General features: G+C 50.9%; 11 protein-coding genes and 1 non-coding gene across 12 annotated transcripts; 5 read left to right on the top strand and 7 right to left on the bottom strand.

Annotated features, from left to right (window-relative positions):
- Nucleotides 1-57: 57 nt before the first annotated feature.
- On the bottom strand, nucleotides 58-5467 carry P168DRAFT_268084 (KR-domain-containing protein). The gene is made up of 7 exons (XM_024835072.1): nucleotides 3921-5467; nucleotides 3574-3873; nucleotides 3457-3518; nucleotides 3311-3399; nucleotides 1486-3251; nucleotides 1114-1434; nucleotides 58-1066 (listed from the first exon to the last, which is right to left on the bottom strand). The coding sequence occupies exons 1-7, from the start codon at nucleotides 5388-5390 to the stop codon at nucleotides 236-238; spliced, it is 4839 nt and encodes a 1612-aa protein (XP_024693705.1). The 5' UTR covers nucleotides 5391-5467; the 3' UTR covers nucleotides 58-235.
- A 6-nt stretch (nucleotides 5468-5473) lies between these two features.
- P168DRAFT_214190 (uncharacterized protein) lies at nucleotides 5474-5971 on the bottom strand (the record flags this gene model as incomplete). The annotated part of the gene is made up of 1 exon (XM_024833073.1): nucleotides 5474-5971. A coding segment is annotated over one exon (498 nt), but the record flags the coding sequence as incomplete, so codon positions are not given.
- Nucleotides 5972-6239: 268 nt separating this feature from the next.
- Nucleotides 6240-6859, bottom strand: P168DRAFT_145622 (uncharacterized protein). Its single transcript, XM_024832771.1, has 3 exons — nucleotides 6570-6859; nucleotides 6418-6500; nucleotides 6240-6350 (listed from the first exon to the last, which is right to left on the bottom strand). Exons 1-3 carry the CDS (start codon nucleotides 6759-6761, stop codon nucleotides 6296-6298), a joined length of 330 nt encoding a protein of 109 aa, XP_024693703.1. The 5' UTR covers nucleotides 6762-6859; the 3' UTR covers nucleotides 6240-6295.
- Nucleotides 6860-7135: 276 nt separating this feature from the next.
- Nucleotides 7136-8000, bottom strand: P168DRAFT_235411 (putative EF-hand calcium-binding domain protein; the record flags this gene model as incomplete). The annotated part of the gene is made up of 2 exons (XM_024833469.1): nucleotides 7136-7869; nucleotides 7940-8000. The coding sequence occupies 2 exons, from the start codon at nucleotides 7998-8000 to the stop codon at nucleotides 7136-7138; spliced, it is 795 nt and encodes a 264-aa protein (XP_024693702.1).
- A 555-nt stretch (nucleotides 8001-8555) lies between these two features.
- On the bottom strand, nucleotides 8556-12710 carry P168DRAFT_252232 (putative potassium/sodium P-type ATPase). The gene is made up of 5 exons (XM_024834312.1): nucleotides 12038-12710; nucleotides 11850-11976; nucleotides 11681-11775; nucleotides 9702-11625; nucleotides 8556-9611 (listed from the first exon to the last, which is right to left on the bottom strand). The coding sequence occupies exons 1-5, from the start codon at nucleotides 12322-12324 to the stop codon at nucleotides 8769-8771; spliced, it is 3276 nt and encodes a 1091-aa protein (XP_024693701.1). The 5' UTR covers nucleotides 12325-12710; the 3' UTR covers nucleotides 8556-8768.
- Nucleotides 12711-13842: 1132 nt separating this feature from the next.
- Nucleotides 13843-15140, top strand: P168DRAFT_289922 (putative exosome complex subunit Rrp46). The gene is made up of 2 exons (XM_024837105.1): nucleotides 13843-14270; nucleotides 14334-15140. Exons 1-2 carry the CDS (start codon nucleotides 13935-13937, stop codon nucleotides 14745-14747), a joined length of 750 nt encoding a protein of 249 aa, XP_024693700.1. The 5' UTR covers nucleotides 13843-13934; the 3' UTR covers nucleotides 14748-15140.
- Nucleotides 15141-16085: 945 nt separating this feature from the next.
- Nucleotides 16086-18106, top strand: P168DRAFT_235258 (putative NAD+ kinase Utr1; the record flags this gene model as incomplete). The annotated part of the gene is made up of 2 exons (XM_024833452.1): nucleotides 16086-17526; nucleotides 17589-18106. The coding sequence occupies 2 exons, from the start codon at nucleotides 16086-16088 to the stop codon at nucleotides 18104-18106; spliced, it is 1959 nt and encodes a 652-aa protein (XP_024693699.1).
- Nucleotides 18107-18483: 377 nt separating this feature from the next.
- On the bottom strand, nucleotides 18484-19652 carry P168DRAFT_289920 (GAF domain-containing protein). The gene is made up of 5 exons (XM_024837104.1): nucleotides 19589-19652; nucleotides 19399-19530; nucleotides 19353-19355; nucleotides 18855-19214; nucleotides 18484-18787 (listed from the first exon to the last, which is right to left on the bottom strand). Exons 1-5 carry the CDS (start codon nucleotides 19589-19591, stop codon nucleotides 18677-18679), a joined length of 609 nt encoding a protein of 202 aa, XP_024693698.1. The 5' UTR covers nucleotides 19592-19652; the 3' UTR covers nucleotides 18484-18676.
- A 132-nt stretch (nucleotides 19653-19784) lies between these two features.
- On the top strand, nucleotides 19785-21678 carry P168DRAFT_289918 (agmatinase). The gene is made up of 8 exons (XM_024837103.1): nucleotides 19785-20277; nucleotides 20341-20535; nucleotides 20593-20746; nucleotides 20797-20820; nucleotides 20871-20892; nucleotides 20938-20980; nucleotides 21032-21257; nucleotides 21327-21678. Exons 1-8 carry the CDS (start codon nucleotides 20014-20016, stop codon nucleotides 21527-21529), a joined length of 1131 nt encoding a protein of 376 aa, XP_024693697.1. The 5' UTR covers nucleotides 19785-20013; the 3' UTR covers nucleotides 21530-21678.
- A 502-nt stretch (nucleotides 21679-22180) lies between these two features.
- Nucleotides 22181-22254, top strand: P168DRAFT_t91. The gene has a single exon. It is a non-coding gene; the product is annotated as a tRNA-Val (tRNA).
- A 335-nt stretch (nucleotides 22255-22589) lies between these two features.
- Nucleotides 22590-23483, bottom strand: P168DRAFT_234428 (glycerophosphodiester phosphodiesterase family protein; the record flags this gene model as incomplete). The annotated part of the gene is made up of 1 exon (XM_024833414.1): nucleotides 22590-23483. The coding sequence occupies one exon, from the start codon at nucleotides 23481-23483 to the stop codon at nucleotides 22590-22592; it is 894 nt and encodes a 297-aa protein (XP_024693696.1).
- Nucleotides 23484-24969: 1486 nt separating this feature from the next.
- On the top strand, nucleotides 24970-26502 carry P168DRAFT_289915 (Rab family GTPase). Its single transcript, XM_024837102.1, has 4 exons — nucleotides 24970-25487; nucleotides 25549-25574; nucleotides 25668-25756; nucleotides 25819-26502. Exons 1-4 carry the CDS (start codon nucleotides 25429-25431, stop codon nucleotides 26230-26232), a joined length of 588 nt encoding a protein of 195 aa, XP_024693695.1. The 5' UTR covers nucleotides 24970-25428; the 3' UTR covers nucleotides 26233-26502.
- The last annotated feature ends 84 nt before the right edge of the window (nucleotides 26503-26586 follow it).

Below are 26586 nucleotides of genomic sequence, written 5' to 3'. Positions count from 1 at the left end.
CCTATTATTAGGCACCTGCCTGATAATTCCTAATAATGTCTTGGTAGTAGTCTATGACGGCATCTCGATGACAATGTGTCGATAAATCAGTTATAAAAAGAGTCCGACTCCATGATTCACCATCTCGTTACAATTTACTATTAGGGCCATCATAATACCCATCATTTCTACAATCAATGATCACTCCACGAATATGCAGACACTAGACATAATGAGCTCACTGCATAAAAGAAAATCAACCCCGGTGATAATCGCTCTTCCCCACAGCGAGCGCCACAACAGACGCAATGCTAGCTCCGCCCAGGATATCGAAAATCGCGATATCCGCGCGCAGCTCCCGGCCGAACCAATTCCGCAGCTCCACGGCGGCTAAAGAGTCCACGCCGTACTGGTGGATCGGCTTGTCGAGGTCGATCTCGTCGCTAGATATGGATAGCATGCGCGAGAGCTTGGATCGCATCTCCTGCTTTAGGATGGCGGTTACTTCGTCGAGGGACTTCGCGGTTGCGAACACTGCAGCGAAGTTGGTGTTGCTAGTGGGATTTGTTGTGCTAGAGGATGATGGCTCGTGTGCTGCTAGGTGTCGAAACAAGGGCCGCTGCATCCATTCGGTTGTGTTCATGCCCATTTCGCGGACTTTGGGCTGGATGCCGACGACGGCTTGGCTATTTTCGATGGGTATGTACGTGAGGGATGGGTTGCAGTAGATGTCGAGTAGTGCGTGTAGGTCTGACTCGGTGATGGGGTGTAGGACAGTGTTCGCTAGGAACCTTTTGCGGGCTTCTTCGTTCTCTTTGAAGAACCCTGCTGAGAGGAACAGTCCCAGGTCCAGTGCGACTGCTTTCTCGCCGATTTCGATGCGGTATCGCGCGAGACCGTCTTTGAAGGTATTCCCCGCTGCGTAGCCGGATTCTCCCCGAGCCCCGCTGATACCTGCAACGGATGACATGAGGACGAAGAAATCGAGGCCTCGTGGTAGCAGTTCGTGCAAGTTCCATGACCCTTGGGCTTTGGGGGCTGTGGATGCACGCCATGAGTCGAGTGTGAGTTGCTCGAAGTGGGAGTTCTATACCGGTCAGCGTAGTTATGGCATTAGAGGAACGAGATACGCACGCTGACAACCATAGACGCTTGGATACATCCTTTGATTGGCGGCATGTCCGCGGTGCAAGACTCTAGTACAGCTGCCAAAGATGCACGATCTGCGATGTTACACGCGGGAGTCACTGCACTTGTGCCCTGTTCTTGCAATTCGGCGACAAAGTCCCTGGCATATGGGTTCTTATCACCCGATCGAGAAAGTAGGATCAGATTACGGGCTCCGCGGTCGACCAACCATCGCGTGATGCTCCGGCCAAGACCACCTAGACCACCAGAAATCACGTAGGTTGCATTAGGATCGAAGGCGTATGTTGGCTTGGTGTCCATAACAGCCTACACAAGTTAGTAAGGCTCACTGGAAGACTGTATCGTGTGTGAACCCACCTCTACCTGATCATCGTCTCTCAATTCTATCACTGCCTTGCCCATATTCTTCCCGCTTTGCATCTGCCGGAATGCTTGCTCGATCTCGCCCACTTCGTAAATCTGTGCAGACTGAGGAACTGGAAGCTTTCTTCCTTCTATGAGATCAAATACTTCCTCCAAGGCAGAAATGACCAGTTGCGGCCGGTCCACGCTCATCGCGACTAGGTCAAACGCCGAGAAGCTGACATTCTTTTCGAACTGTCCCATAGGAAGCTTTGAATTAGAAAGGATGTCGTTTTTACCGATCTCCACAAAAAGGCCGTAGGGTGCGATTGATTCCCACGAGGCAATGAACTCGTCGGATGCCAACGAGTTCAGCACGACATCCACCCCTTTGTTGCCGGTCAAACGGCGAATACCCTTCGCAAACAACGTATTTCGACTTGAGAAGATGTGTTCGCCGGGAATATTGTACTGGTCCATGAGAAACTGCTTTTTGCTCTCGCTGGAGACAGTAGTGAAGATGGTAGCCCCGAGGTACTGGGCAATTCGAATGGCTGTCTGTCCGGTACCCCCAGCGCCGGAATGGATAAGCACCGATTCCCCCCGCTGGAGTTGTGCAATTCGATTGAGTGTCAACCAAGCCGTGCCATACGTCACTGGCATTGCAGCGGCATCCACAAACGAAAGCCAATCTCCGGGGATCTTTATAACCGCCATATCCTCGCGCACCCGGACGTAGTTTGCGTAGTGGCTGGGATGGTATACCACCACTCGGTCACCAGGTTTGAACTTGTGGCACTCGTCCCCAACGCGCGTCACCTCACCGGCAAACTCGCCGCCGAGGGTATTGCTATTCAGTCTTCCCAGCGCGATCAGTACATCGCGGAAGTTCAGCCCCACTGCCTTGGATCTAATTTCAATTTCATTCGGCTTCAGAGGCGCCTGCATCCTTTTGTCTTCGACAAAGTGCAGTGTATTGAGCAAACCTGGAGTACCGACTTCGAGCCGTAGGGGAAGGTCCCCGCCAAAAGTCCGCGTCTCTGTTTGCTGGGGAAGCTTCTTTGTAGCAACCTCCTGATTTAGAGAACTTGCATGCACCAAGCGTCCAACGTGAAGCATTCCATCTATCTCAACATACTCAGTATCGAGGTGCTTGTCCATGTCTCCCATAATAGAGGTGACTATTTTGAGAATCTGTTCTGCTTGATGCTCTGCAGTAGATATAGGCTCAAGAGACAATATAGTCAATCTGGTATTCTGGTTTTCATCACTGATGACCCGAAAGAGTCCATCGATCAGTCGGAACTTGGGGTTTGGCTGATGACCGCCTCCTCCATCGACCCAGAGCAGACTTCTCGTATGCGTCAGTAAGTCACGGAAGTTAATAAAATCAAGTTCATCTATATCATATAGAAACTCATCTTGGGTTTCGAGTAGACAGATGCTCAACGCGTCAGGTGTCACTTTGTTAGACAAGCAATCCTGGAATGTAAGTTGCGTGATGTTATCGATTCCAGCATTTTGAAGTAGCTTGGAAAGCCTGGCAGCCAATTTCAGCTGGACTGTGCTCAGAGGGTTTAGTATGATATTTATTGCAGGGTGACTTGGGCGCGTTGGCTCATCAATAACAGCAGTCGAAACAATCATACTGCATTCATGGCACCGCTCGTCATTGTAATCGGTGACGACGACGTCACAACCTGAATAACCAGCTTCTTTGAGCAGCTCGTCCCATTTTGCTTCATCTACGCAAGGGTTCATCGTGCGATATGTTTCTTGGCCTGAGTGAATCAGCATATCTTCGATTTTGGAGCTCAAAGAATCGTGCGGATAGGCCTACCTCGCCACCATCCATCGAAAAGTCCAAAGACGAATGTGGTTCGAATTGCATCAGGCCTAGTGATCTCAAATAAGAGAAATCTTCCGCCCCTGTATTTTCGTTAGAATGGTGTGTTTTACCCAAACTTTGTTAAAGTAACGACTCACGGCCTCAATAACTTCCGAGCATTCTTGAGACTAACAGCCAAGTTCTCAGTGGCATGGATGACCTGTGTTCACGAATCAGAACCCTTTCATAAACACCTTCACATAATTGAGACTCACTAGAAACGCAACAACAACATCGTACGTGCCACATTCAAATCCTTGGATCGCTGGGTCCTGCTCAATGTCAAGGGTCATGAACCGCATTCTCTCGCCTTGGGCTGCAAATAGATCTTGCGCTTGGGGTAAGAAGGAGCTCGATGGATCTGTGAAGTCCCATTGCCTGTAACGAGATGGCTTTGTTTGGCCACTATCGTCTGTAGTCAGTGTCCTCATACAGAAGTCGGTCATTGCTCCACTTCCCGCGCCGAGTTCTATGAACTTCATTGCTGGGTCTTTGTGAGCAAGTGCATCGATGTACTTTGCCATTTGCCCTATTTTTGGAAGATCAAAGACCTGTTGTCTACTGTCAACAATTGTTTTCCAGAAGTAGTCTGATGATAGGGGATACTTGCCATCTCGGAATATGTGTCTTGAAGTAAATTTCCTTCAAAAAGAACACTAACTGGGCCGTTCTCGCCAGAGATGAACTGCATTAGGTTTTTACAGACAATGCTCGTCAGGAGACCTCTTTTACTTCCATTTTCAATGCGCTCATGAAGGCCGTTTATAAAGGATGCATCTTCCAAGCGGACCTTCCACTCTTGTGAGTTGAAAGCGGGCTGCTCAGAACTCAAGATATCCTGCTGTCTAGCTATCCACTCCGCATACTTTGTCATATGCGGCGAGCCGATCATCTTCGCTTTTTCTAAAGCAGATGCAGGGACTTTGTTCACATAGGTCGAGACAAGAAAATCGAGTTCTGTAAAGGCATCAACAGGCTCATCGCTGTGTAGCTCAGTGCTCGAGCAGAAAACATTCGTCTCGGCGTTGTTTAAAAGGTCCATGTCCGGCTTCCATTCAACATGGTGGCAGAGATTATCCGCAAGGAAATCACCTTCAGAATTCCGCTCGATTGAATTTGCAATATTAGTAACCCTTAACCCTTCTAAGTTAAGCAGGGACTTGGTGAGGCCTTCATCAAACGCAATCATCGAGTACCGAGAATCGGTCACGGTTGATCCATCCGAGTTGGCATAAGCCTTAATCGCGTGTGCATGTGGATAGCTCAGCCCTCCCGTATTAGATATCCAGAGTTTTTCTATCTGGGTAGGTACAGCGACGGATTCTTCCTGGCCTGCAACTTTCATGACCATTGCGGTCATCATGTGAATGACAGCGTCTAGCGTGGTAGGATGGATTGTGTGGGGCTGCACGACTTGCGAGTCCTTTGCGCTAGTTCCAACAAATGTGCGAATCTTAGAGACGAGGTGTTGGCTGCTAGCATTGTTCCGAGTTAAAGCTGTAATGGCGGCAAAAGCTGGACCGTACTGATATCCATATTCAATCAATTCCTCGTAGAACTTCTTTGTATCAACAGACGCAGCACATGACCGCGCGGCCTCATGGTAAGCCCTCATAAGAGAGGCGTGCCATTCCGCATTCTCGCGACCATTTGTGTTCATCCCTGACTCGTTGGACTCATAGCTCACTTGGATAGAACCAGTGCAGTTCTCGACCCAGGTGTCCTTGTCGTAGCAGCAGATCCGAAAGTCATGCCAGCCTGAGCTGTCAGATTTGCCATCCTTTACTCGCTTAACATGGATATTTGTCTCGACCCCATCGGAGTGAGTGGGGATATGTATCGGCGAAATAAACTTGCAATCTTTGACGGTAAAGCCGGCGATACTTCGGTCTGGATCAGCAAGTTGTTTAATTGCCTCAATCGCCATAACCACCATTCCCGCAGCGGGATACAAAATTGCGTTATTGATCCTGTGGTCTTGAACCCAGGGCATTTCTGATATCCGGATGATATTCCTCCAATGCGCTTCCATCGGATTTCCATCGACATCCGGGATCCCAAGCAAATCTAGCCGCCCGGTCTTCCGGAAGCGATAGCCTTTGCTTTCAGTGCATAGCTGAACAGAACCGGGGATACCATATTCCTGACCCAGTAACCCGAGGTAGCTAGCTCCTCTGGATGAATCAATGACCCCGTGACTGAAGAGAACATGAGTGTCCCTGTTTGCTGGTGCGGTATCTCCAAGTTCCCAATGGCGGCTTCGTAAGCACTTGCTATCTCTTGCATCTGGAATGAGTGATATGCGACTTTAACCATCAACTTCCTTGAAAATATCTGGTCCTCTTCAAGAAGCCCATGTAATGCTTCGATTTGCTCAGCCTCCCCAGATAGTGTAAGGCTCTTGGGGCTATTGACACAAGCAACGACTAGTCGTAGACATCCAAATGATGCTTCAACCTTGTCTAAACAATATCGAATGTCTGCTTCGGAGAGCCCAACGGCAAGCATCGACCCTTTGTATTTACTGGTTTCACCCAGTCTGCCAGCTAGAAGGCCCCTGTAGTACGAAACCTTCAAGGCAGAATTCTTTGATATAGCCCCCGCTGCATATCTGTTTTAACCCGTTAGCGAGGTGAAATACCATCTGGTTGGTAATCGTAGACATACGCGGCCGCTATCTCCCCAGAAGAATGGCCAACGAGAGCAGATGAGAGTGGAGGGCAAGAGAAATAAAAAGACAAGGCTGGCTAATTGACAAGGCTATTACAGTACACGTGATTGGCATCAAGCATTTACCATCATCTCTCAACCGTACAATATCATAGAAAATCGTGAGAAATTTCTATACTAATACATACAAAGCAACATTGCCAATCCAGCTATCAAACCCTAAAACAGTGCACTGCTCAAGTCGATTTACCCATGGAAACACCACATTCAACCCATAGTAACTTTGGTACAAACTTTATTATCATCAAGATGTACATTCAGTCTATATCGAGCATAGATCAGTCTCCGTGGGCCACCCTCTTATCAATAGACCAAGCTGGTGCACTCACCTGTCCTTCTGAAAGTCCATCGTGAGAAACATGCCCGGGTTGACGATACGTTTCTTCTCAGGCAGTGTGGCTTCGCTGAATGTCTATATCACAACTACTGTTAGGAGATGTACACACACTGACAGTTACTGGGGAAAAGAGTATGAACTCACGTTATCGGACTCCGCCGATGCCCCGCCTTCGACGTATTTCTTCCCCACCAGGGTCTGCTTCCACTTCTCGAGTTCGCCTGACATACTTGTGGATATTGCTGAGCGTGAAGGAATATGGATAGATGTATGATGTGGTATGTTGCGACAGTGACGAGTATTCCTAACAGCTAGGAAAGGGATGCGCGATCTCATTTATATCTGATCGAGGTGAGAGATCAACACGATATCCACCACTTTAGCCAGCCAAGGCGGGGTCACTGACGTAGTTAATATAAGTGCTACTCTATGACACCCTGCCTGTGGCCTAATGTGGCAAAGCCGTTCATACTGAGCTAAGGTCCGTCGTATTCCCGTTGCTGATATCCTATCGTGGCTTGAAGAGAATATCCTACCATTGGTTATTCCTCTCCAATCTTATCCTGTCGATATCAAAAGGCGTCATCCCAATCAATTCCCACTGCGTCCTGATTGGCATCAGACTGAAGAGTAGCATGGTAACAATGGAACCTAAATAGGCACCACCCAAAACACGCGCCTACCCCTGCACCCACGAAAGGTCCAACCTACTACCCCTCCAACGCCCCGCCCTCCTTCAACGCCCACCGTATCAAACCCGCAATAGTGGTACTCACAGCCTCAAGCCTCGGAATCTCATGTCCCCCACCATGATCATACACCCTCCGTCGCTCAGCCACACAAGTCTCCGCCAACTGCAAACTCGCCACAAACCGCGGATCCTTCTTCCCATACACATGAACCGTCGGAATCCCAATCTTCACCGGCCCACCCCCAATCTCCCCCCTCACCTCATCCACCGATATCCCCTCCAAAACATCCCCACCCCCACTCCACCTCTCCGACCCCCGCTCCAAAATCGACGCCGAGTCCGCCTGCGCCGCCAGCGCCTTCCTCGTCCGCCGATCTAGATCCCACGCGCGCGCTGAAATCTCATACCCCACGCTCTCCATGATCGGCAGCGGGGACCCGCCGCAGATGAAGATCGCTGCTTTGAACGGCGGGGGCGCGTGCGGTTCTTCGGCTTCGTGCAGGAGGAGCGCGCTGGTGGCTAGGGCGCAGCCTTGCGAGAAGGTGAGAACCGCGTCGTAGGGTCCGTGCTGGGCGATGTAAGCTTTGAGCCACGTGCTGGTTTGGCGCATTTCGGCCGCGGTGTCGTCTTTCCAGTAGGTGAAGTAGGGGGGTTCGTAAAAGAGGTCGATTCCGGGCGCTGGGGGGCTGCTGTGGAGGCCGTCGAGGAAGTCGAATTGGATGTTGGTGTCTTTGAGGCGGGCGCGGATTGCGGCTGGGGGTAAGTCAATTAGTATCTGGTTGTGGTAGTAGGATCGTGGGCTGGTAAGGGTGGTGTGACGAACAGGTCTGAGACTTGAAGATAGCACCGCTGGTGCCTCTTCCATGGAGACATAGGATTTTCATCTTGATTGTCGCGCGCTGGTGAATTGAAGTTGAGATAGTTGTTGCCCACGGCAGATGAAGATGCCGGCCATGATGAGGGAACGTCCGCTAGCAGTGAAAGTCGCAGTGAAAGTAACCCCGCCGCCGCTGCAGGTAAGCAACACAGATCTAACCGTGCTTTAGAACCTGCTAGAGTGCGTGGCGCCACGCGCAGTTGTCTCGGTAACCCGTAAGCAAAGGTCAGACTATCTTGTCTGATGAATTTAGGTACCACGTAATCGTTCGGTTCGCTTCCTTATCTTTCTAAATGCAGGATGTATTTGAGAAGGTATCAGGCCCATTTTGATTATTCCAAGCAGTCCAGTGTGTCTGAGTGACACGAGAACCAGTGGACAAGATGTACAATATTTCGAAGACGAAATATATCGCCAATATGGCCAGTGAATATAGTGCTAGCCTGTTCCAGCTCCGCAAACGTACTAGTTCGTAAGATGACGGTGATAACTACGGCCCAGGTGAGATTCGTCGTGGGCAGTCCATATCTTCAAGACTAAGCAGAGGGAATACCGAAGGTCAAAATAGTCATCAAATATGCCATTTGCAGATCGGACTCAATAAGCTAGATATATCCGAACAAATGACCGAGTTCAGTCTTAGAAATCGCAGAACAAAAGGTGTGTTGAACACCTGCAACAACGTCCGCCCCTGTGGGTGCAGACAATCCGACCTATCGTTGAAGATTATCCCCTCAATTCAAGTCCTTCCCTTCACTCCCCGATAACCCACCATCTACTTCATCTCCACGCTGGCATCCACACTCGCGTTGGCGCTCATAGACAGAGACGTCGGGGACCCAAGCCCAGCCCTCATTTCCGCGTCTTCCATAGTCAACGTCCCATGTCTTCCACTCCCGATTCTGAACCTTCGCTTGATAGCCTTCCATATTTCAATCAGCACCAGATAGACGAGCACACATCCAAATACAATTCCCCATTCCCAGTAGATGCTCTGGTGTTTGAACACGATGCGGTTCACGAAAGGCAGATAGATGACCGGAAAGGCAATCACGAAGCCTGCGACCACTGCCCAGAAGAGAAACCGGTTGCGCCAGATTGCGGTAAACACGGTCAGGGGCCCAGGCGGCATGCTGGGGTCTAGGTTGAACAGGGAGCGCGAGAAGTGCTTGACTTCCCATGCTGTTACCAGAAGTAAGTAGGTTAGTGTGGCATAGGTCGTGGCGCGTGCCCGGAACACTGTGTCACACGTTTCGTTGTACCCTTCGTTGCAATTGATTCCCATACTAGCAGATCCTGATCCTGCGCCGTAGATGACGCAGACATAGGCTACGAGACACAGGGTTCCCATGAAAGTACCGTAAATCATCTTGTCTGTGATGAGCTCTCGGGTGAAGACTCCCACTTTCAGATCGTGGGGTGGGCGATACATAATGTCGGGCTGTGCTTCCTCGAGACCGAGCCCCAAGGCTAGGAATGATGAAGTGATCAAGTTGGCCCATAATATTTCCAGAGGCGACAGAGGAAACACGGAGTTTCCGTGGTTGTCTTTGAATGCAAGTGCAATGAGAAGGAGTATCACTTGAGCAATATTGGAAATTAGAAGGTGCATGAGGAACTATGTGGTTTCGTGATGTCAGCTTAAAACATGCACGAAGAGATGGACTTCAAACAATAGAGCTTGGAATTCTGAACTGGCTTGTTGTACCTTTTGAATGTTGTCAAAAAGTCGTCTACCTTCCTCCACCGCTTTAACGATGGATGAGAAGTTGTCGTCGGTCAAGACCATATCGGCAGCTTCTTTGGCAACGTCACTGCCATTCTTCCCCATTGCTATCCCTACATCCGCGCGCTTCAAAGCCGGCGAGTCATTGACTCCATCACCAGTCATGACGCAGAACGCCTTTCGTCGATGCATCGCGTCTACCATGCGTACCTTCGTAGTGGGGCTGCACCGTGCAATCACCAGAGGGAGCTGCTCAATGGAGTCGATCTCTTCATCAGATAAGCGATCAAAATCCTTCGCCGCCATAACGAGTCGGCTCGATTTGGCATTGATGATAGCATCAAGAATACCGACTTCAGATGCGATGGCTGTTGCCGTCCGAATGTGGTCTCCGGTCAGCATATGCACCGTTATACCGGCCATTTGACACCTTCGGACAGCAGCGGCGGTTTCGACTCGTGGGGGGTCATATAATCCCACTAGACCGCCGAATGTCAAGTTTGATTCGGCAGCATTACGTGGACATACTTGAGATTTGTCGTCAATGGGGGCCATCTTGTACCCTATGCACAGAACACGGAGGCCCTCTCCGGCCATTCTGTCTGCGGTCTCTTGGATCAGAGTCTTTTCTTTCTCGCTGATATTGAATGAAGATATCACTGCCTCGGGTGCCCCCTTTGTGTACACCTCGAGGGTTCGTGCTTTTGGGTTAGTGTAGACCACAGTCATTTTCTTGATCGAAGAGTCGAATGGGTACTCGGTATGAAGCAAAACATCCCGTGTTCTCAACACGTCTGGCTTCCCAAAACCAAAGCGCATTGCAAGAACGTGAAGAGCAATTTCTGTGGGCTCTCCGACGGCTGTCCAGGTACTCTCGGTGGCACCAGTTATTTCTGTCTCTGATACAGAACACACACCGCTGTGTACGATGGATAGGTTGCATAGGGAAATAGCAGTTAAGAATGTGTTGAGCGCATGGTTTCCTTGGACAGTCTCGGGTTCCCAGTCGATTTCGTCCATTTGAACCACACCACTAGTAGGGTCGACTGGGTCCGTCGTTTGGTCAACTGTCAGCGTACCCGCACCTGGAATCCACGCAGAACGTGCAATCATTTTCCCCTGGGTCAATGTCCCGGTCTTATCAGAACAGATATTGGTGACACCACCAACAGCTTCCAGACATTGCAGCTTCCGCACAATGACATTGCCCCGGGCCATTGCTTTGGTCCCTACCGCTATCGTGATAGTGAGAACAGCGATCAAGGACTCCGGCACTACGGCAACTGCCACGCATATACCGTAGATGAGAACCTCGCCCTGGACGTCCCACTCGCTGACGGAGAAGACAATGATAGCGAGGATAATAGCGAGGGCAAACAGAAGCAGGGCGAACTTGCTGAGCTTGACCTGTAACGGTGTACCCACAAGCCCTAGTAGATTCTTGCCCGTATTTTTCAAGTTTCCGACAGTACGTGCTAATAGCCCTAAGTTCTCATTGGGGTCTTTGTCTTGGAGGAGCTGGGCGATTTTGCCCATCTCAGTCGCCATGCCTGTTGCGATAACTACCCCTTCTGCTCGCCCTTGAGTGATATTGGATCCTGAGTATGCCATGTTGGTTCTATCCCCAATAGGAATATCTCTTGAGGTCAGTGTCGCTTGCGGGGTTTTCATGACCGGGAGAGATTCGCCTGTCAACAAAGCCTCGTCCGTGAAGACATTCATCCCATCGAGTAATCGAATGTCTGCTGGGACGATATCGCCCACTGTCAGTTTGACGATGTCCCCAACAACGAGCGACTCGGCCTTGATCGAGACCACTCGTCCATTACGCAAAACGTTGCACAGCGGTGCCGAAAGTCGATGGAGCGAGAGGATTGTCTTCTCTGCACGGTAATCTTGCACAAATCTGACATACAATGAGACACCATCTCAGTAAATGTAAAGGGCAAGTGCATGCTTACCCGACGACGATGTTGAGAAGGATCACGGCGGCTATGACGCCTCCTTCAATATAATCATCGATACCAAACGAGACTGCCATTGTAATGACCAAGACCTTTTCTTCCCAGTTAACATAGGATTAAGATACCACAGTGCAGCAGCACAGTGGACTGTGGGCGAATATCATACTAAGGTCAAACTGTTGGAAACTTGCCTCAACAAGATCTTCCATGCCGATACACCCTCCATCTCGCGGAACCTATTAGGTCCATCTCGCAGGAGGCGAGCTTCAGCTTCCTCACTGAGCAGGCCATTGCTAATCACCTTATTAGTTTCTATTGTGCAATAATCCCTTCCGCTCAGGAACCAAATCTTACTTGATATCGACGTTGAGAGCTGCCGCCAGGGCATCGAGATCGATGACGTGAGCATCTTGTGAGGGGTCCTGGAGACTCAAATGTAGACGTGAATCTTCTGCGTGTAGCTCCTTGGCACCACAAGAGGGTTCTGTTGGGATCAGTCCCGTTTGCCCTATCTCCAAGCTATCTTTTCCTTCTACATCAATAGGCGGTGTGTCTTTCCCTGGATAATGTTCCTTCGAATAAGGACATATAGGGGGTTCCGTCGATTCCTCGACATCAGGTGGAGAGCTTTCTATGCCCATTCAATTAACGTTGTGATGAAAAGGGACGTTGCTGGAAAGAAGGCTTTGGTATTCCGATATAAGCACCAGCAAAGCAACGTGATTCAGGACGAAATATTGATGACCAGGAAACAAAACCTGGGTAGGGTCCTCCTCTTATAATAGCCAAGTAGGTATCCGTCTGGAATCAGGTGGAACATCGACGAGGGGAAGCCAAACAGGGCCAACCGAGGGGCGTGAGGGGCAGCCAACGACTACTAGGTATTCTAGACCATGAATACCACTGGGACATGACGATATCTCTATCTTGGCCGACTGAATTCCCTGTCACCATAGCCAGTGGAAGAACGGTGATTGATGCGCTGAGACTGGGGACGCTAATGGCTTGGAAGTCGGACTGGATCCCATTGGATTGGATGGAGAGTGGGTTAGTGGACGCCATTCACCGGGTTGATGCTTTGACGCCCAGGTTAACCCCGGCGGTCTCTTTGTCCACGTGAGCTGCCGTCATCTTCCGTCCAGCATCTTTTGCCTGTTTTTGGAATCCAGAAAAGTAACTAGATAGGTCCCAGGGGCCAAGTCACTGCTTATTGGTTCTATCACTGCTACTAGGTTGTGTGAAATCTCACAGTTGACTATTGCCACAAGGCTGGGCTTCGATCTGATAGTGACCGTTGTAGTACTTTCGATTACGTAGTGTAGACCAGTCCTTCTCGGCAACGTGGCTGAGCATTCTTGGACCTGCTGCAGTATCACAGGGATGTTTCAATTATGGAGTATGGAAGTCGATCTACCTCATTCTGTCTAGCTGGTTCAACGGATTCTTGGTTAACCTAGACCAGTCACATATAGTACGCCTTTCGTGGATTTGGGATGCCACTGGCCTTCCCTTCCAGTGCACGATATCTGAGGTATATACTGAGCTTAGCGAAATGTAGAGGGAGAATCAAAAATTTTCCAGTACCTCCTACTTTGTCTCATTTCTGGAAGCCACTCATAACGACATGCACGACGCATAATCACAATACTCTGATATACAGCGATAGGCGGGAGGCTACCTTTACTTGACCGACTACCCATTTCACCAGCGATCCACTTTGATCTAACCCCATTCATAGGCCGTATAATAGTTAATCTCTTGGATATTAGCAAATATATATCTGATCTCAAGCGAGGAACAGGTGTTGGCATTGTGATTAACTCTCATTGTCATCAAAGATATATATGTATTCGTATACTTACAAAGGAGCCTGACATCTTCCCCTACTGTACGCGAACATTACCACTTTTTCAGATGATAGTTGACAGACAATTATGTGCATCTCGTTCGAAAAACTCTACAACTATATCTTGAACATGTAACCTTTATAATGAGGATTCCGCAATCAACATGGGCGACAGGAAGCATCATGATTGATGGTAGTGGTAGTGGAACTGCCACCGCCAATAAGGAAGCGGCCCGCACTGTCCGGCCGCCCAAAAATTTCCCAGCGGAACTGGCGACAAGATTCATTCTCCATCAATTTCAACTTCTCTATCCACTCTCTAATTGACGTCGCTTCCTGCCCGCGCACCCGTGTCGACTGATTCATTTATCTCACCTTCCCACCGACTTCCGGATTCTCATCAAGATGGTGGGCCCGAATGTTACTCTAACGCCCCTCAGCCGAGCCGATGGTTCGGCTTCCTACCAGTGTCCCTCGACCGGATCGAACATCTTGGGGTCTGTCAACGCCCCGGTTGAGCTTCCTGGACGCCGGGATGCTTTGAAACCCGAAGAAGCGACCGTGGAGGTATTCGTCAAGCCCGGAACCGCGCCCGCCGGAGTTGGTGAACGATACGTGGAGGGCATCATCAAGACCATGATCTCTAGGTTGATCTTGGGGCGAGAGAAAGGATATCCGAGGCGAGGCGTCGTCATAACACTCGCGATTGTTGGGGGCCAATCTGCACGGAGAGGAGATTCGGTAAGGACAAAACCCTTGAGCTACCCCGGCGGACAGTGGACTAATCGCAGCGCTTCCCAACAGTATCTCACATTACTCCCTGCGCTCTTGAATACATCTTTATTGGCCCTTCTCTCTGCTTCCGTGCCGATGTCCATGACGTTTTCCGCCACTTCCCTCGCCGTAACCTCCACCGGGGACATTCTTCGCGAACCGACCGCTGAAGTTGCCAGCTCGGCAGCGTCGGTCCACGTGCTGGCTTTCTCATCCAAGGGCCATCTCCTACTGAACGAGAGCCAAGGAGCGTTTGACCTTGATACCTGGGACAACGTGCGGGAACGCGCTTTGGCCATCTGCCGCGGGACGGCGTCTTACGGATCCGACGGAGATGTCACCATGAGCGTGGACGTGGACGGACAGCCTCTCGAGGGAACGATCCGCGAGGCGGTCGAAGACCAGGTCCACCGCGACTATGCCTGGAGCATTGATGCGGTGTGACGGGATTTCCCATACGATCGAATCTGCGACCATAGGGCCCCCTTCGGCGGTTTCTACGCATACATGCTGACCGCCATGATCCGAAGAGCGACTGTTATGCAGTCTTTCTTGCTTGCAGGTGGTGCGGGCACAGCCAATAGTTTGTCACACTTGGGGCACCCTTGGCAGTACAGGCATCTCACGGCACATGCTCTAGTGCCTTGTATTTTGGGATGTCCACGGCATATTCTGGAACCTACTTCCCAGTCCGACAGTGGATACATCACCAAACCAATGGAGACGCCCTAAGTTTTCTGAGGCGTCTTTTTTTTCCCCTTCGGTTAAATCATGGATGACTGGTGAATACACTACTGCAGTCGGACAAGTCTGAGCAAAATGCACCGACAATGCGCGTAAGATCGTCCAATCCGGTAGCAGGACGCTGGCCGGTTGACCAATAGAACGATAGCCTGTTAATGAACTGAATACAAAAAAAAAAAAGAAAATCAAATGCAAGCCAAATCAGTCCAGTTTTATTCCGTGTTTCTTATGTGGTTGTGAGCCGTCATGCTGAGGCAGCAACGGAAGAAACGTCACTGTGATCTGATTGACCTGAGAAAGACGCAGAGGAAACGAGGGAACAGGCAAAAATGAGACTAGAACCGAAGGAAACTCCTGTGATTTGACACCCAGAGTATGGAGTATCCTGTCCCTACGGAGTAGATGCAACGGGACCCCCTTGCAGGATGACGCCGTGATGTGTAGATGTGGAATCCGGTGGGTTTACAATAGTGACCCTTGAATTACGCCATGAAGGGAGGAAAAGGGGTCGCAACGTATAAAAACCGAATTCCAGTTGCTGTGAGTGGCTACCTGAAGCTTGCGATCGCATTCTCTCATCTCAGTGTACCATCTGTGGAGTTGGTACCTGTTCCTTCGTCTTCCACCCTGTTCAGTGCGGAGATCTTCCTCGATCTTTCATCATGACTTTGATCGCAGAAACCATGGAAGCCGATCGAAAATCGTAACAGCCAGTCAAGGGCTTGGTGGAAGTGGGTTGGAGCTGACTACTGTCTCCACTGACCCTGAGTAAGACGAGTGGAGGTTTGAGCGTTGGACTCGAGAAAGAGGTACCAGTTGAACACTTCCTTGGAATGATCCAGGGGAGCAAAGTGGTCCGCCCAAACCCCGTTACATCCGAGCTCGGCTTACGGTCCGCTTCTCAAACCAACTTTCTCCCCGCTTGTCTTTTTTTCCCTGTTTTCCCTCCATTCCAGAAGCCTATTTTACCGCATACTTGCGACGTGTTTTAATCGAACCGATTCATCAGGGGTGCCCTGATTTGCTTTTCACCTGCCCATGGCATCGTCGCGTTCCCACCATGACCCTGTGAACCATAGACCACCGGCGCTTGATCTCTCGACCGATACTGTCGCGTCGGCTCCACCGTCCTGCTCGTCCTCCTCATCGTCGTCGTCTGCCACTGCCCCGCCATCACAGTCCTCTCCTGATTGCACGTCGACGGTCGGGGCGTCGCTCCTTCGTGATTATGCAAACCATATAGACCCGTCGCAGACACACAACGAGATTCATGTTGGAGACCCTCCAGCAACACCCCGAAGCACCATCGTGACGTCGCAGACCGTCGCACTTGACGACACCGCGGGCGCACAGCCATCGTCATCCCCATTCCTCGCTCTCCGATCCACATCCGCGCTGGTCGGGCATAGCCGCAACGCCCTGTCCAGTGACTCGATCCCCCGACAGACCATCATGAAAGCGCTAGCGTCGCGGCCCTCGATGTTGAACAACCATAATCCGAACGTGTCCCTAGCGGCGTCCCTGGGACTCCGTGCCAATAGCAACTCCTCCAGCCCTCCCGACGACATGGATTCATCCTCGCAGAAATTGTCTGCAGCGCTCACCAGCCTCCAGCCGAGCGGGAAATGCGCCGACCATGTTTCTGCGACCGCACGATATGTCATACAGTCTCCTTGCTTTTTCCACAAACGGTTCGACGACGCGGTGAATATCCAGAAGGTTTTGGAGGAAATCGCAGATGATGAGTGGTTATCTCATTCGCGACTGGTCCAAACTGCAACAGGTGTCCGCGAGGTGTCCAAGCAGTTGCAGCGGAGGCCCATCCGGCGCGCCGTCCGGAACGTTATGATCGTGACCAAGGCGCGCGATAATAGCCTGGTCCACCTAACGCGTGAACTCGCCCTGTGGCTTCTATCCACGCCGAGGTACGGCAACGATGTGGGGGTCAACGTGTACGTTGATTCCAAACTGCGGAATTCTAAACGGTTTGATGCGGCGGGACTGCTGCGGCAGAACTCGCGGTATGAGCAGATGCTGCAGTACTGGACGCCGGATCTCTGCTGGTCGACTCCGGAGAAATTCGACCTTGTCCTGACTTTAGGAGGAGATGGAACGGTGCTCTTCACGTCGTGGCTCTTTCAGCGGGTGGTTCCGCCCATTCTCTGCTTCTCGTTGGGCAGCCTGGGTTTTCTGACCAACTTCGAATTCGAGAACTACAAAGAGCACTTGAATGCTGTGATGGGAGACGTCGGCATGAGAGTCAATCTGCGTATGCGATTCACGTGCACCGTCTTCCGCAAAGATCGCCGCAGAGGAGCAGCCCCCGACGCCGTGGAGGAAGGAGAACAGTTCGAAGTGCTGAACGAGCTCGTAATCGACCGCGGGCCGTCGCCGTACGTCTCAAACCTCGAGCTATACGCGGACAACGATCTCCTCACCGTAGTCCAAGCGGACGGGTGCATCTTCTCTACCCCAACAGGTATGTGCCCCTTCACCCACCATAAAACAAGCCAATAAGACCCCCAGTCCTAACAATCACAGGATCCACTGCATACTCCCTCTCCGCAGGCGGATCTCTAATCCACCCCTCCATCCCCGGCATCCTCCTTACCCCCATCTGCCCCCACACACTATCCTTCCGCCCAATGGTCCTCTCTGACTCCCTCCTCCTCCGCATCGCCGTCCCTGCCGGCTCACGTTCCACCGCCTACTGCTCCTTCGACGGCAAAGGCCGCGTGGAGCTACGCAAGGGCGACTACGTCACCGTCGAAGCAAGCCAGTACCCCTTCCCCACGGTGGTCTCCGGCGGCGGCGAATGGTTCCAGAGCGTCCAGCGCGCCCTGCGCTGGAACACCCGCGGCGCCATCCAGAAGAGCTGGCACGGCGAGGGTGACGCCGCTGCCGCCGACGCAGCCGACGAAGAGGAAGACGAAGAAGACTGGGACATCGACACCGATGAGGGCCTTAATGGCACCGACAGCGGACTCGGACCCAGCGAGGATGGCGATTCCGGCTCCGTGAGCCCTATGAAGAGGCAGATGAGCTTGCTGAGCATGTAGCTGGCATGCGTTCTGCAGCGGACTTTTTCCTTCTCTTTTTGCTCTTTTTTCTCACTTTTTTTACTTTATTTTTCTCCCACTCGCTTTGATACACCAACCACCGGATGACGCCGGTTCCGCAACTATACTACAACTACAACTACACCTACACAAGCATACATATATCGATACCAGATGGCGTTTGGATTTGGGGGTTTTCATTTCTCACATGACGGTCATTTCCTCGGCATAGAGTATTTTCCTATTTCGGGCTTCGGATGGAATTAGCGGTGTCATATTATATTCGGTTACTTCTTTTTTTCATGGGAGATTTGCAATTTATTTATTGACAGATTCGTTGATTTGGGCTGGAACGTGATGCTGGGTTCGGAGATATTTGATAGGGTCATATATGTTATTGCTCAATTTGCAATTTATTATCGCTGTCTGTCTGACAGCGTTTATCCTCGGATATAATCCCCTATTCTTTTTAGTATTATTTGATAAGAAGGCATGCAAACACCAATTAACCTTCTAACCTGACGATAGTACATATATAGGTAGATGTTGATATAAACTCAACACCTTACCTTACCAATCGCAACACTCAGCCAGCAAACCAGCCAATTCCTCAAGATATTTCCGATCAACGTCGTCGAACCCGTCCGGCTCCGTGCAGTCGATATCGATAATCGCGACCGTCTACCAAAAATCAGCAATCACACTTACTCTCCCACACTCGTAAACTGATAATAAAATAGAGACTCACCTCCCCCCCAGAAAGAATAGGCACCACAATCTCACTCCGACTACTCGCATCACAAGCAATATGGCCCGGGAAGCTCATCACGTCCGGCACGACGAGCGTCTCGCGCTTCTCAGCCGCGGTGCCACACACGCCTCGCCCGAACCGGATCTCCTGGCACGCGGGTCTGCCCTGGAAGGGGCCGAGGAGGAGGGTGGGCTTCGCGGGGGTGGTAGTATTGGTGGTTTGGTCGTTGCCACTGCTGCCCAGCTTGGGGAACTTGTCCTGGCGGATGTAGAAGCCGGCCCAGTTTACGGCTGAGGAGGGCGCGGGGAGGGCGGCGTAGGCGTGCCAGAGGAGGGAGGCGACATTGGAGAAGTTACTTTTATTGTTTCCCCCAGTTAGTTTGTTGGTCTATCGTTACCGTTTTGGGGTGGAGGTGAGGAGGAATGGGATGTGGCGGGCGTGGGTGGGAGTATCGTACCTGATCTGTTGGTTGAGTGTTAGTTCATTGAATTATGGGATCTAGTATAGCAGGTTGTGCTGTATGAGGAGACACGAGACATACCCAGTTGCGTTGTCCTGTTACCAGACCGCGGGCCTGGTCCACGACTTGGGCGTAGACTTCGGATTTGGAGGCATTGGCGGTGCCGAAGTCGGAGGCGCTGGCGTCGCCGAAGTAGGATGCGTCGGCGTGCGGCTGGATTGATGGTTAGGGGGTGCGCCTTTGAGATTTGGGGGGCAATGTTGGGATATACCATTTTGCAAGTCAATTGGTTTGTTCTAGGGGGTGAAGTCGTGAGTTATATGCTGGATGCGATGGGGACGAAGGCGGTGGTTATGAGTCCCAAAAAAAAAAGTGGAAAGTGGGGTGCGGAGACGGAGATTGGCCTGAGGCCGCCTGGTCTGTAGCACAGCAGCCCCGATGCTCACTTCTCAATCACCCCATTCCTTCTCAGGCTTCGTCATCCTTATCGAATCAAACTCGATGGGTTCAATCGTGGCTTCAACTCCGAGGGTTGATGGAATAATCACTGAGACAGACCCCGCAAACGGAGAGGTCGCGTGCAATTACTCTTTTGGTGACGGCGATCGATAAGGTTATCGATGCGGAGGTGAAGGAGCTAGCCTCGTACTTAACCGCGCCATGGCCTGGTTTGTCCGTACGAACAAATCGTCAAGTATGACATTCGAGATGTTCTTATTCAGTCTATTCCTCGTCTCCTCTGTCGTCGCTCGGGAAATTGTCCTCCCTCCGGTCGCAGCTGTTCACGGTCCGACGGGCCAATTTCCCCTCGTCCATGACGATCCGATTGACATCACCACGGGCAGCCAATTCTCAGGCTTGACTACCTTTGCGCACATGCCTTATGTCAATTGCTTCGTGGATGCTGAGGCTGAGTCTACGCCTTATGATATCGCGTTTCTTGGGGCTCCATTCGATACGGCATGTCTTACCCCATTAACGGCTTTGGGGGATTGCTGTCGCAAGCCAGCTAATGCGGAACAGGCAGTGACAGGTCGTCCCGGCGCTAGGTTTGGACCTAGCGGCATCCGACTGGGTAGTCGGAGACTGGGAGGCTGGAGTGTCTACACTGGTTTGAACGCCTTTCAGGATTGGGCCAAGGTGGTGGACTGCGGTGATGCTCCGCTGACATGGTTGGATAATACGTTTGCGTTGCAGCAGCTTGATTTAGCGCACAAGGTACATTTCCCCTCCTCGTCGAATATATGGTTCTTGTCCTAGATGCTCATTGCGCAGGTTGTCTCGTCTCGTCCAACCAATGCGACTGGGCATGGCAAGACTCCCCGGATCATCACACTTGGAGGGGATCATACCACGACACTGTCCGCACTGAGATCGACAAATCACCACTGGGGACCTGTTTCGGTGATTCATTTTGACAGCCATATTGGTTAGTTGCATGCGATGATCTCCAAAGTATGGTTTACTAATGGATATTAGATACATGGGACCCGTGGGTATTGGGTGCGTGACCCTGTCTCACGATACAGGTACTGTCGCTAACATGGACACAGGAGGAGGAATATCTCACTATGCGTAAGCGTATACATCATGTTTAGTATTGCCCTACTAATTAGTCAGTGGTGTCAACCACGGAACCTTTCTTCATCTCGCCCACGAAGAGGTATTTCCTGCGTAGATTGACGACCCGCAGAAATACACTAATGTGCTCCAGGGACTAATCAGCAACAACTCCATCCATGTCGGCATCCGCGCCCCCGTAGTACGCCCACGCGGCGACTACCGCAACGACATCCGCTGCGGCTTCGAAATTATCAAAGCCCGAGACCTGGACCGTCTAGGAGTCGACGGAGTGGTGGAGCAGATCAAATCCAGGGTTCAAAATAGTAGGGTTTACATCTCCGTCGACATCGACGTCCTAGATCCGGCCTATGCACCCGGTAGGTTGAGCATTGAACTTGACATCATGCACTCCGGACTCTACATGGTAAGCTAACAGGAGTGACTAGCAACCGGCACTGCTGAGCCGGGTGGCTTCACTACTCGTGAGCTACTCTCCATTCTAGATGCCCTGCAAGGGCTTCCTGTAATTGGGGCCGATGTGGTCGAAGTTGCACCGGCTTACGACACCGCGGCGGAGACGACCACGCTTGCTGCGGCCGAGGTGGCTCATTCTCTGCTTTCTCTGATGGTGGGAACGCCTGTTGTGTGAGAACAATCCACCTCCAAGACACAAGACAGTGTTATAAAAGCGATATAGAGCAACTCGCACCCGGGCAGTCTATTGAGAAGTATAATGATCTGAATGATAAAGTAGCATACATACATCATAACTGAATTATTTATCCCATCTTACAGCACATCGAGAGATTCAGCTCACGAGTAAGAGTATCGGGAACGACTCTGGGCTTTACTGCTAGCCAACACAGAATGCAATAGTTCTGGCTCTTTTGGATGACCTGATGGAGAGTATCCACATTGAGGACCTGAGAGCCTTTGATCGCAAGCAGGCCCTCAAAGCACACATACTTTTTATCCATCTTACTCAAAGAAAATCAAGATATTCATGTCTCCGGGGCTATAAAAGATAGACAGAACCTATTGAAGCGCCAGTATTTGCTGGACGGTCTTTGTTCTCTACTCGGGTTTGATGTAACAGTAGCAGCGTTTCGTCGCACTACTGAAAGACTTGGGTCCTTTTTCATGATTATAGGGTTTGTTTTTGCTCTGTTAGAAAGGACGCTTCTTTGTTCCGGTTCACATATTTGCAAATATGGTGGTTTTCATACGTCGATCAGAACGTGTAGTGGATAGCGTCCTGGGCGTGGAATATATTTCAAAATCAGAATTCTAAAATCAAGTTGGCCGGTTGGATTAGTTGGTCATATCGTTTCGTTAACACCGAAAAGGTCGCCAGTTCGAACCTGGCACTGGTCATTCTTTTTCTTTTTCTGTTACACGTAGAGTACCTTTTCATGGTTCTCTTTGTTCTTTTTTGTCTCTTTTTTTTTTCTTGTGGTTACTTTGTTAGTTTTCTTCATCGCTTCTTGTTATTTTTGATTTTTGTCATCAAGGTTGGAATCATCTTTGACTCTTGACTATCTACGGAGTACATTTTCTTCATCTGGTCTCAGGCCTCTATCAAATAGAAAAGAAAATGAAAGAAGCAAAGCAGTTGAAGGCAGAAAGGATACCGATGTCCAATTCAAAATACCACCTAATGTGACATATCCTAATTTAATCATCTAACCGTACAGAATCCATAAACCCATTTACCAAGGTACATCAGTCCCCTTAGCCATGCGCATGGAACCCGAGTTCTTCGTAACAAAATCGATGATATCCTTCCCAGCAGCCCTGGGCACCTCATCATCAGCATAGTCCGCATTCTGGAACCCGAAGATGATGCCGTCGACGTTCGCCGTGCCAAGCAGCTGACCCACGCGCTCCGTGTCGATGTCGGTGCTCGTCCACCCCAGCACCTTACCCAGCTTTCCCTGGTCGCGGCTCTCAGCGCCCTGCCTCAGCTCCGTGCAAGTATTCCACGACGCCTCGGTGCAGTCGCCGAACCCGTTGTCCAGGTGCACGTCGCCGTAGTCCATGACGCGCTGCGCAGCGCTGATCTGCGTCGCGCCGTAGAGCGCCTGCACCTCGTCTGCCTCGCCGGAGAGCACAACCGCCTCGTTGGCGTTCAGGCTGTCCTGCATAACCTGGAACCCGCGCGAGTCCTCCGTGCCGAAGAAGCCGTACAGCGCGCGCACACCAGCTGGCTCGAGCGTCTCGCGCACAAGGTCCCGCAGTCCCTCGATCGAGCACCCTTGTCCTGCCTCGCAGTCGTCGGGGTTCTTGATGTCCAGCCAGACGAAGCTGATGTCCGAGCCTTGCTTGCGCTGGTCGGCGATGAAGGTGAAGATCTCGCGCGCTGTGGCGCCTGCGGTGTCGGCGCCGCCGTCGTGGTCCGCCCACCACTCCTTTGTCCATGCTCGGAGGTCGATCTCGATGGCGTTGGCGCCGTGGGAGAGCGCGGCTGAGACGGCTGTGTTGCGGAGGACGCGGTGCGCGATTGCGTAGATGGGGCGCTGGTCGGCGCGGACGAGCTCCACTGGGCTGGAGAGGGCGAGCCCGGCGAGGGAGGCAGCGCCGAGGGCGCGGAGGAGGGCGTTCATGAATTTCATGGTTGTTTGGCTTTGTTTTGGTGTGTTTTATGTGGGGTTGAGGAGGTGGAAGAAAAAGACAATCGTGGATTTTGAGGTTGATGAAACAGCCAAGGATGGGGCATGTCCTACCTTTAAATGGGCATCTTTTATAAGGCCAAGGACCAGGCATCAGGCCAGGACCAGGGTCATTGTGCCTGTGACTGTGGAGAACAGTGATCAGTAAGGCGAAGGCGTGGCCCACTGTCGCGGTGGAGACTCGGGGTTGAAGGCATCGGCCCGCCGCTTCATTTGACGTTCACGCCTATGAAAGCGGCCCTGCACAGATGGGCTTATTGGTGATTGGCGGCAGGGGGACGAATACAACGCTGTCATGGAGTAGGACAGGATGGGCCTCAATGGGGACAGTCTTTGATTGGCGTAATAAATGGGTCTGTCACTAGCACGTTGCCAATCGTTCCTGAATGTCTGCAATCCACGCCACAATGTATAGTGATTTCAATGCCATGTTTCTACATTTAGTGACCCATCCATGGAACGGTGTCGGCGAGGCCATGCGCGATTGGGCCCCCTGACCATTTCAGTCTGGTCCGATGGAAGTCCGGTTCATCCGATCCATGGAAATTGCCGTCTCGTCTCGAAAACTTTGATATCGTCCGGGATTCTAGGCGCGAGGGGACTTCGTCTGCCTCCAAATTTTTTTCGTATCAGATAGATCACATATACCGCTAACGGTGGTATATAGCAAGTGAAAAGACGACATCTGAAACTGCCCAGGAATTGAAAATGCTGGCTGATTCGAAAGCAAGATTACACTGCAGATCCCCACAGCGGGGTGGCTCCCACGTAATGGACCATATACATAGTTATTGCCGAACTAGGCCTTAATGCCGTCGATCTCCCCGAGCGGAGTTCACGGTAGTTACTCTGTCGATTCGTCGAGTCGTCAACTTTCAAGGACTAGCCCTAAATCGGTAAATCTTCTGTATGATTAGCGGTGCATTTCCTCCATGGAAATAGAAACACAAACGGGCCATTCGTGAGTTGATGTAATCTGTCGATCCAGCCCAGTATCTTTTTTTGGATACACCCTATGACCTAGTTGCATGGAAGCAGAGTCATTGGGGGCGGTGTTCATGAATAAAGTCTTGAGCGTTGACATAAGCTCATTGAAATCCAGACAGGGCCAGTGCATCGAACCACCAATAGGGAACATGCGATCTATACAAAGGGAGTGGACACATCAGCGACGTCCAATCACTCGCGTTGAGTGTGAACAAGGCATCCCGGCTGATCGGTGCTATTGAAATCCTTCGGCAGGCCGGATCCAACAGGATTCCGACTCCACAGTCAGTCGAGGACAATGAACGTGTTGCACGTGTGTAACTAGGAGGGTGCTAAACATGGATGCCTATGTCGTGTTTTGGTACTCTCATTGACAGAGTCAAGATTTGATCCTTGTCCATTGAATCACTCAATCCGATCGGAATGTATGAGCCGATTATGTAGGGCGCAAGCAAGATGTGTACTGGTGAGCGAGATTGAGTATTTCCAAGTATCTGCATCTGATATCAGTTGACAGCCACGACATTGATGACGAGTAATGTAAACATCTTACTAAGATAAGCCATGCTCTATTATTATCCTGGCCTTAGACATTCCTTCATTATCACAAGAATAGTACGAAACGTTCAATGACCTTGGTGAGATTTGACTAGAACGGTTGTCAAGGATATGGTTTCGTTCCGTAGACACGACAATGGAAACTCTAGAATGACTACACAGCCCTAGTCAGGTGATCTTCAACTCTTTATCTTCACGACTTCATTATCTCGTCCAATGGCACCTTCTCTTCGTACTATAAAGTACCAGTAGGTGCAGGTATGTAGTATGGCAGTAACCAGAACTAGAAATCAATCCCAGTTTATCCTACTACTAAAGACAAAAGCACGTCATCATGGGCGCAACTCCATCACAAGACAACCCCCCGCCACCTAGTTATGACGAGCTCTACAAGTACGTCACATACATACATAATATGATGATTCCGACTGCCTACTAACCACCTGACGAGCAGGGTGCTTCTCATAGGTGGGGAACGAGGTACGCCATCTTCACAGTAGTAATACTACTACTGCTTTTTCCTAAAGATAATCCATATAATATACAACTACCAATGCTAACGCCAACAAACAGTCGGCAAAACCTCCCTTCAGAGGCGCTTCCAACGTCACCCCTTCAACGAGGATACAGCCCCCACAACGTCCGTCGACTATGTCTTTGCAGTACGTAGACCTCCCAGATCCCTTCATTCCAGACACGCAGAACTAACAAGAGCATGACGCAGAAAATCCCATATATCGTCGTCAACGGAGAAGGCGAATGGAAGAAGATCCAAAAGCCAGCTATCAACACTCTCATATGGGACACATGCGGCCAGCACCGCTACTGGCAGCTCGTACCCTCGTTTACGCGCGACGCGAACGTTCTCGTTGCCATCTACGACGTCACCTGGCGCGAATCAATGCATGAGGCGCTCTGGCGAGTGGAGAGTCATGCGCAAGAGACTGGTCTGTCAGTGCCTGTGCTCTTGGTAGGGTGTAAGGCGGATTTGGAGAATCTGCGGGAGGTGTCTTTTGAGGACGGGAGTAAGGCTGCTGAGGAGCGGGGGTATCAGTTTCTCGAGGTGAGCGCGAAAACGGGAGATAATGTTGAGAGGGTTTTTGGGATGGTTGCTGCTGCTTGTACTGGGTCGTGCTGATTGGGAGGTGGGTGTGGCCTTGGAGATATCTTAGTATGTATGTCACTATACAGACTTGATTTTCTAGGATCAACGAGACTTTCCCCATTTGGATGATGCTGCTTTAATGAGGGCGCTCAGGGGGTCGCTCACTGAGTATTTTCTCATCACCGGTCAAAGCTCAGTGGGCACTCAGGTCCTACTCAGGGCGGGATTAGTTATTAGGTAGTCACGAATGAAGAAGAGCTAGCTAAACCTATACCTATAGGCCTGGTAGCTAGTCAATAGCCTGCTTAATAAAACCACGTAACCGGTAACTTCGGGGCATACGTTCATATATCTATAACTATCAAGCGCTAGACGATAATTGGGACG

This window comes from Aspergillus campestris, assembly GCF_002847485.1.
Source record: "Aspergillus campestris IBT 28561 chromosome Unknown P168scaffold_5, whole genome shotgun sequence".
Lineage (NCBI taxonomy): Eukaryota > Fungi > Ascomycota > Eurotiomycetes > Eurotiales > Aspergillaceae > Aspergillus > Aspergillus campestris.
The sequence above is the reverse complement of the archived record's forward strand: the minus strand, read 5'-3'. Positions and strand labels throughout refer to the sequence as shown.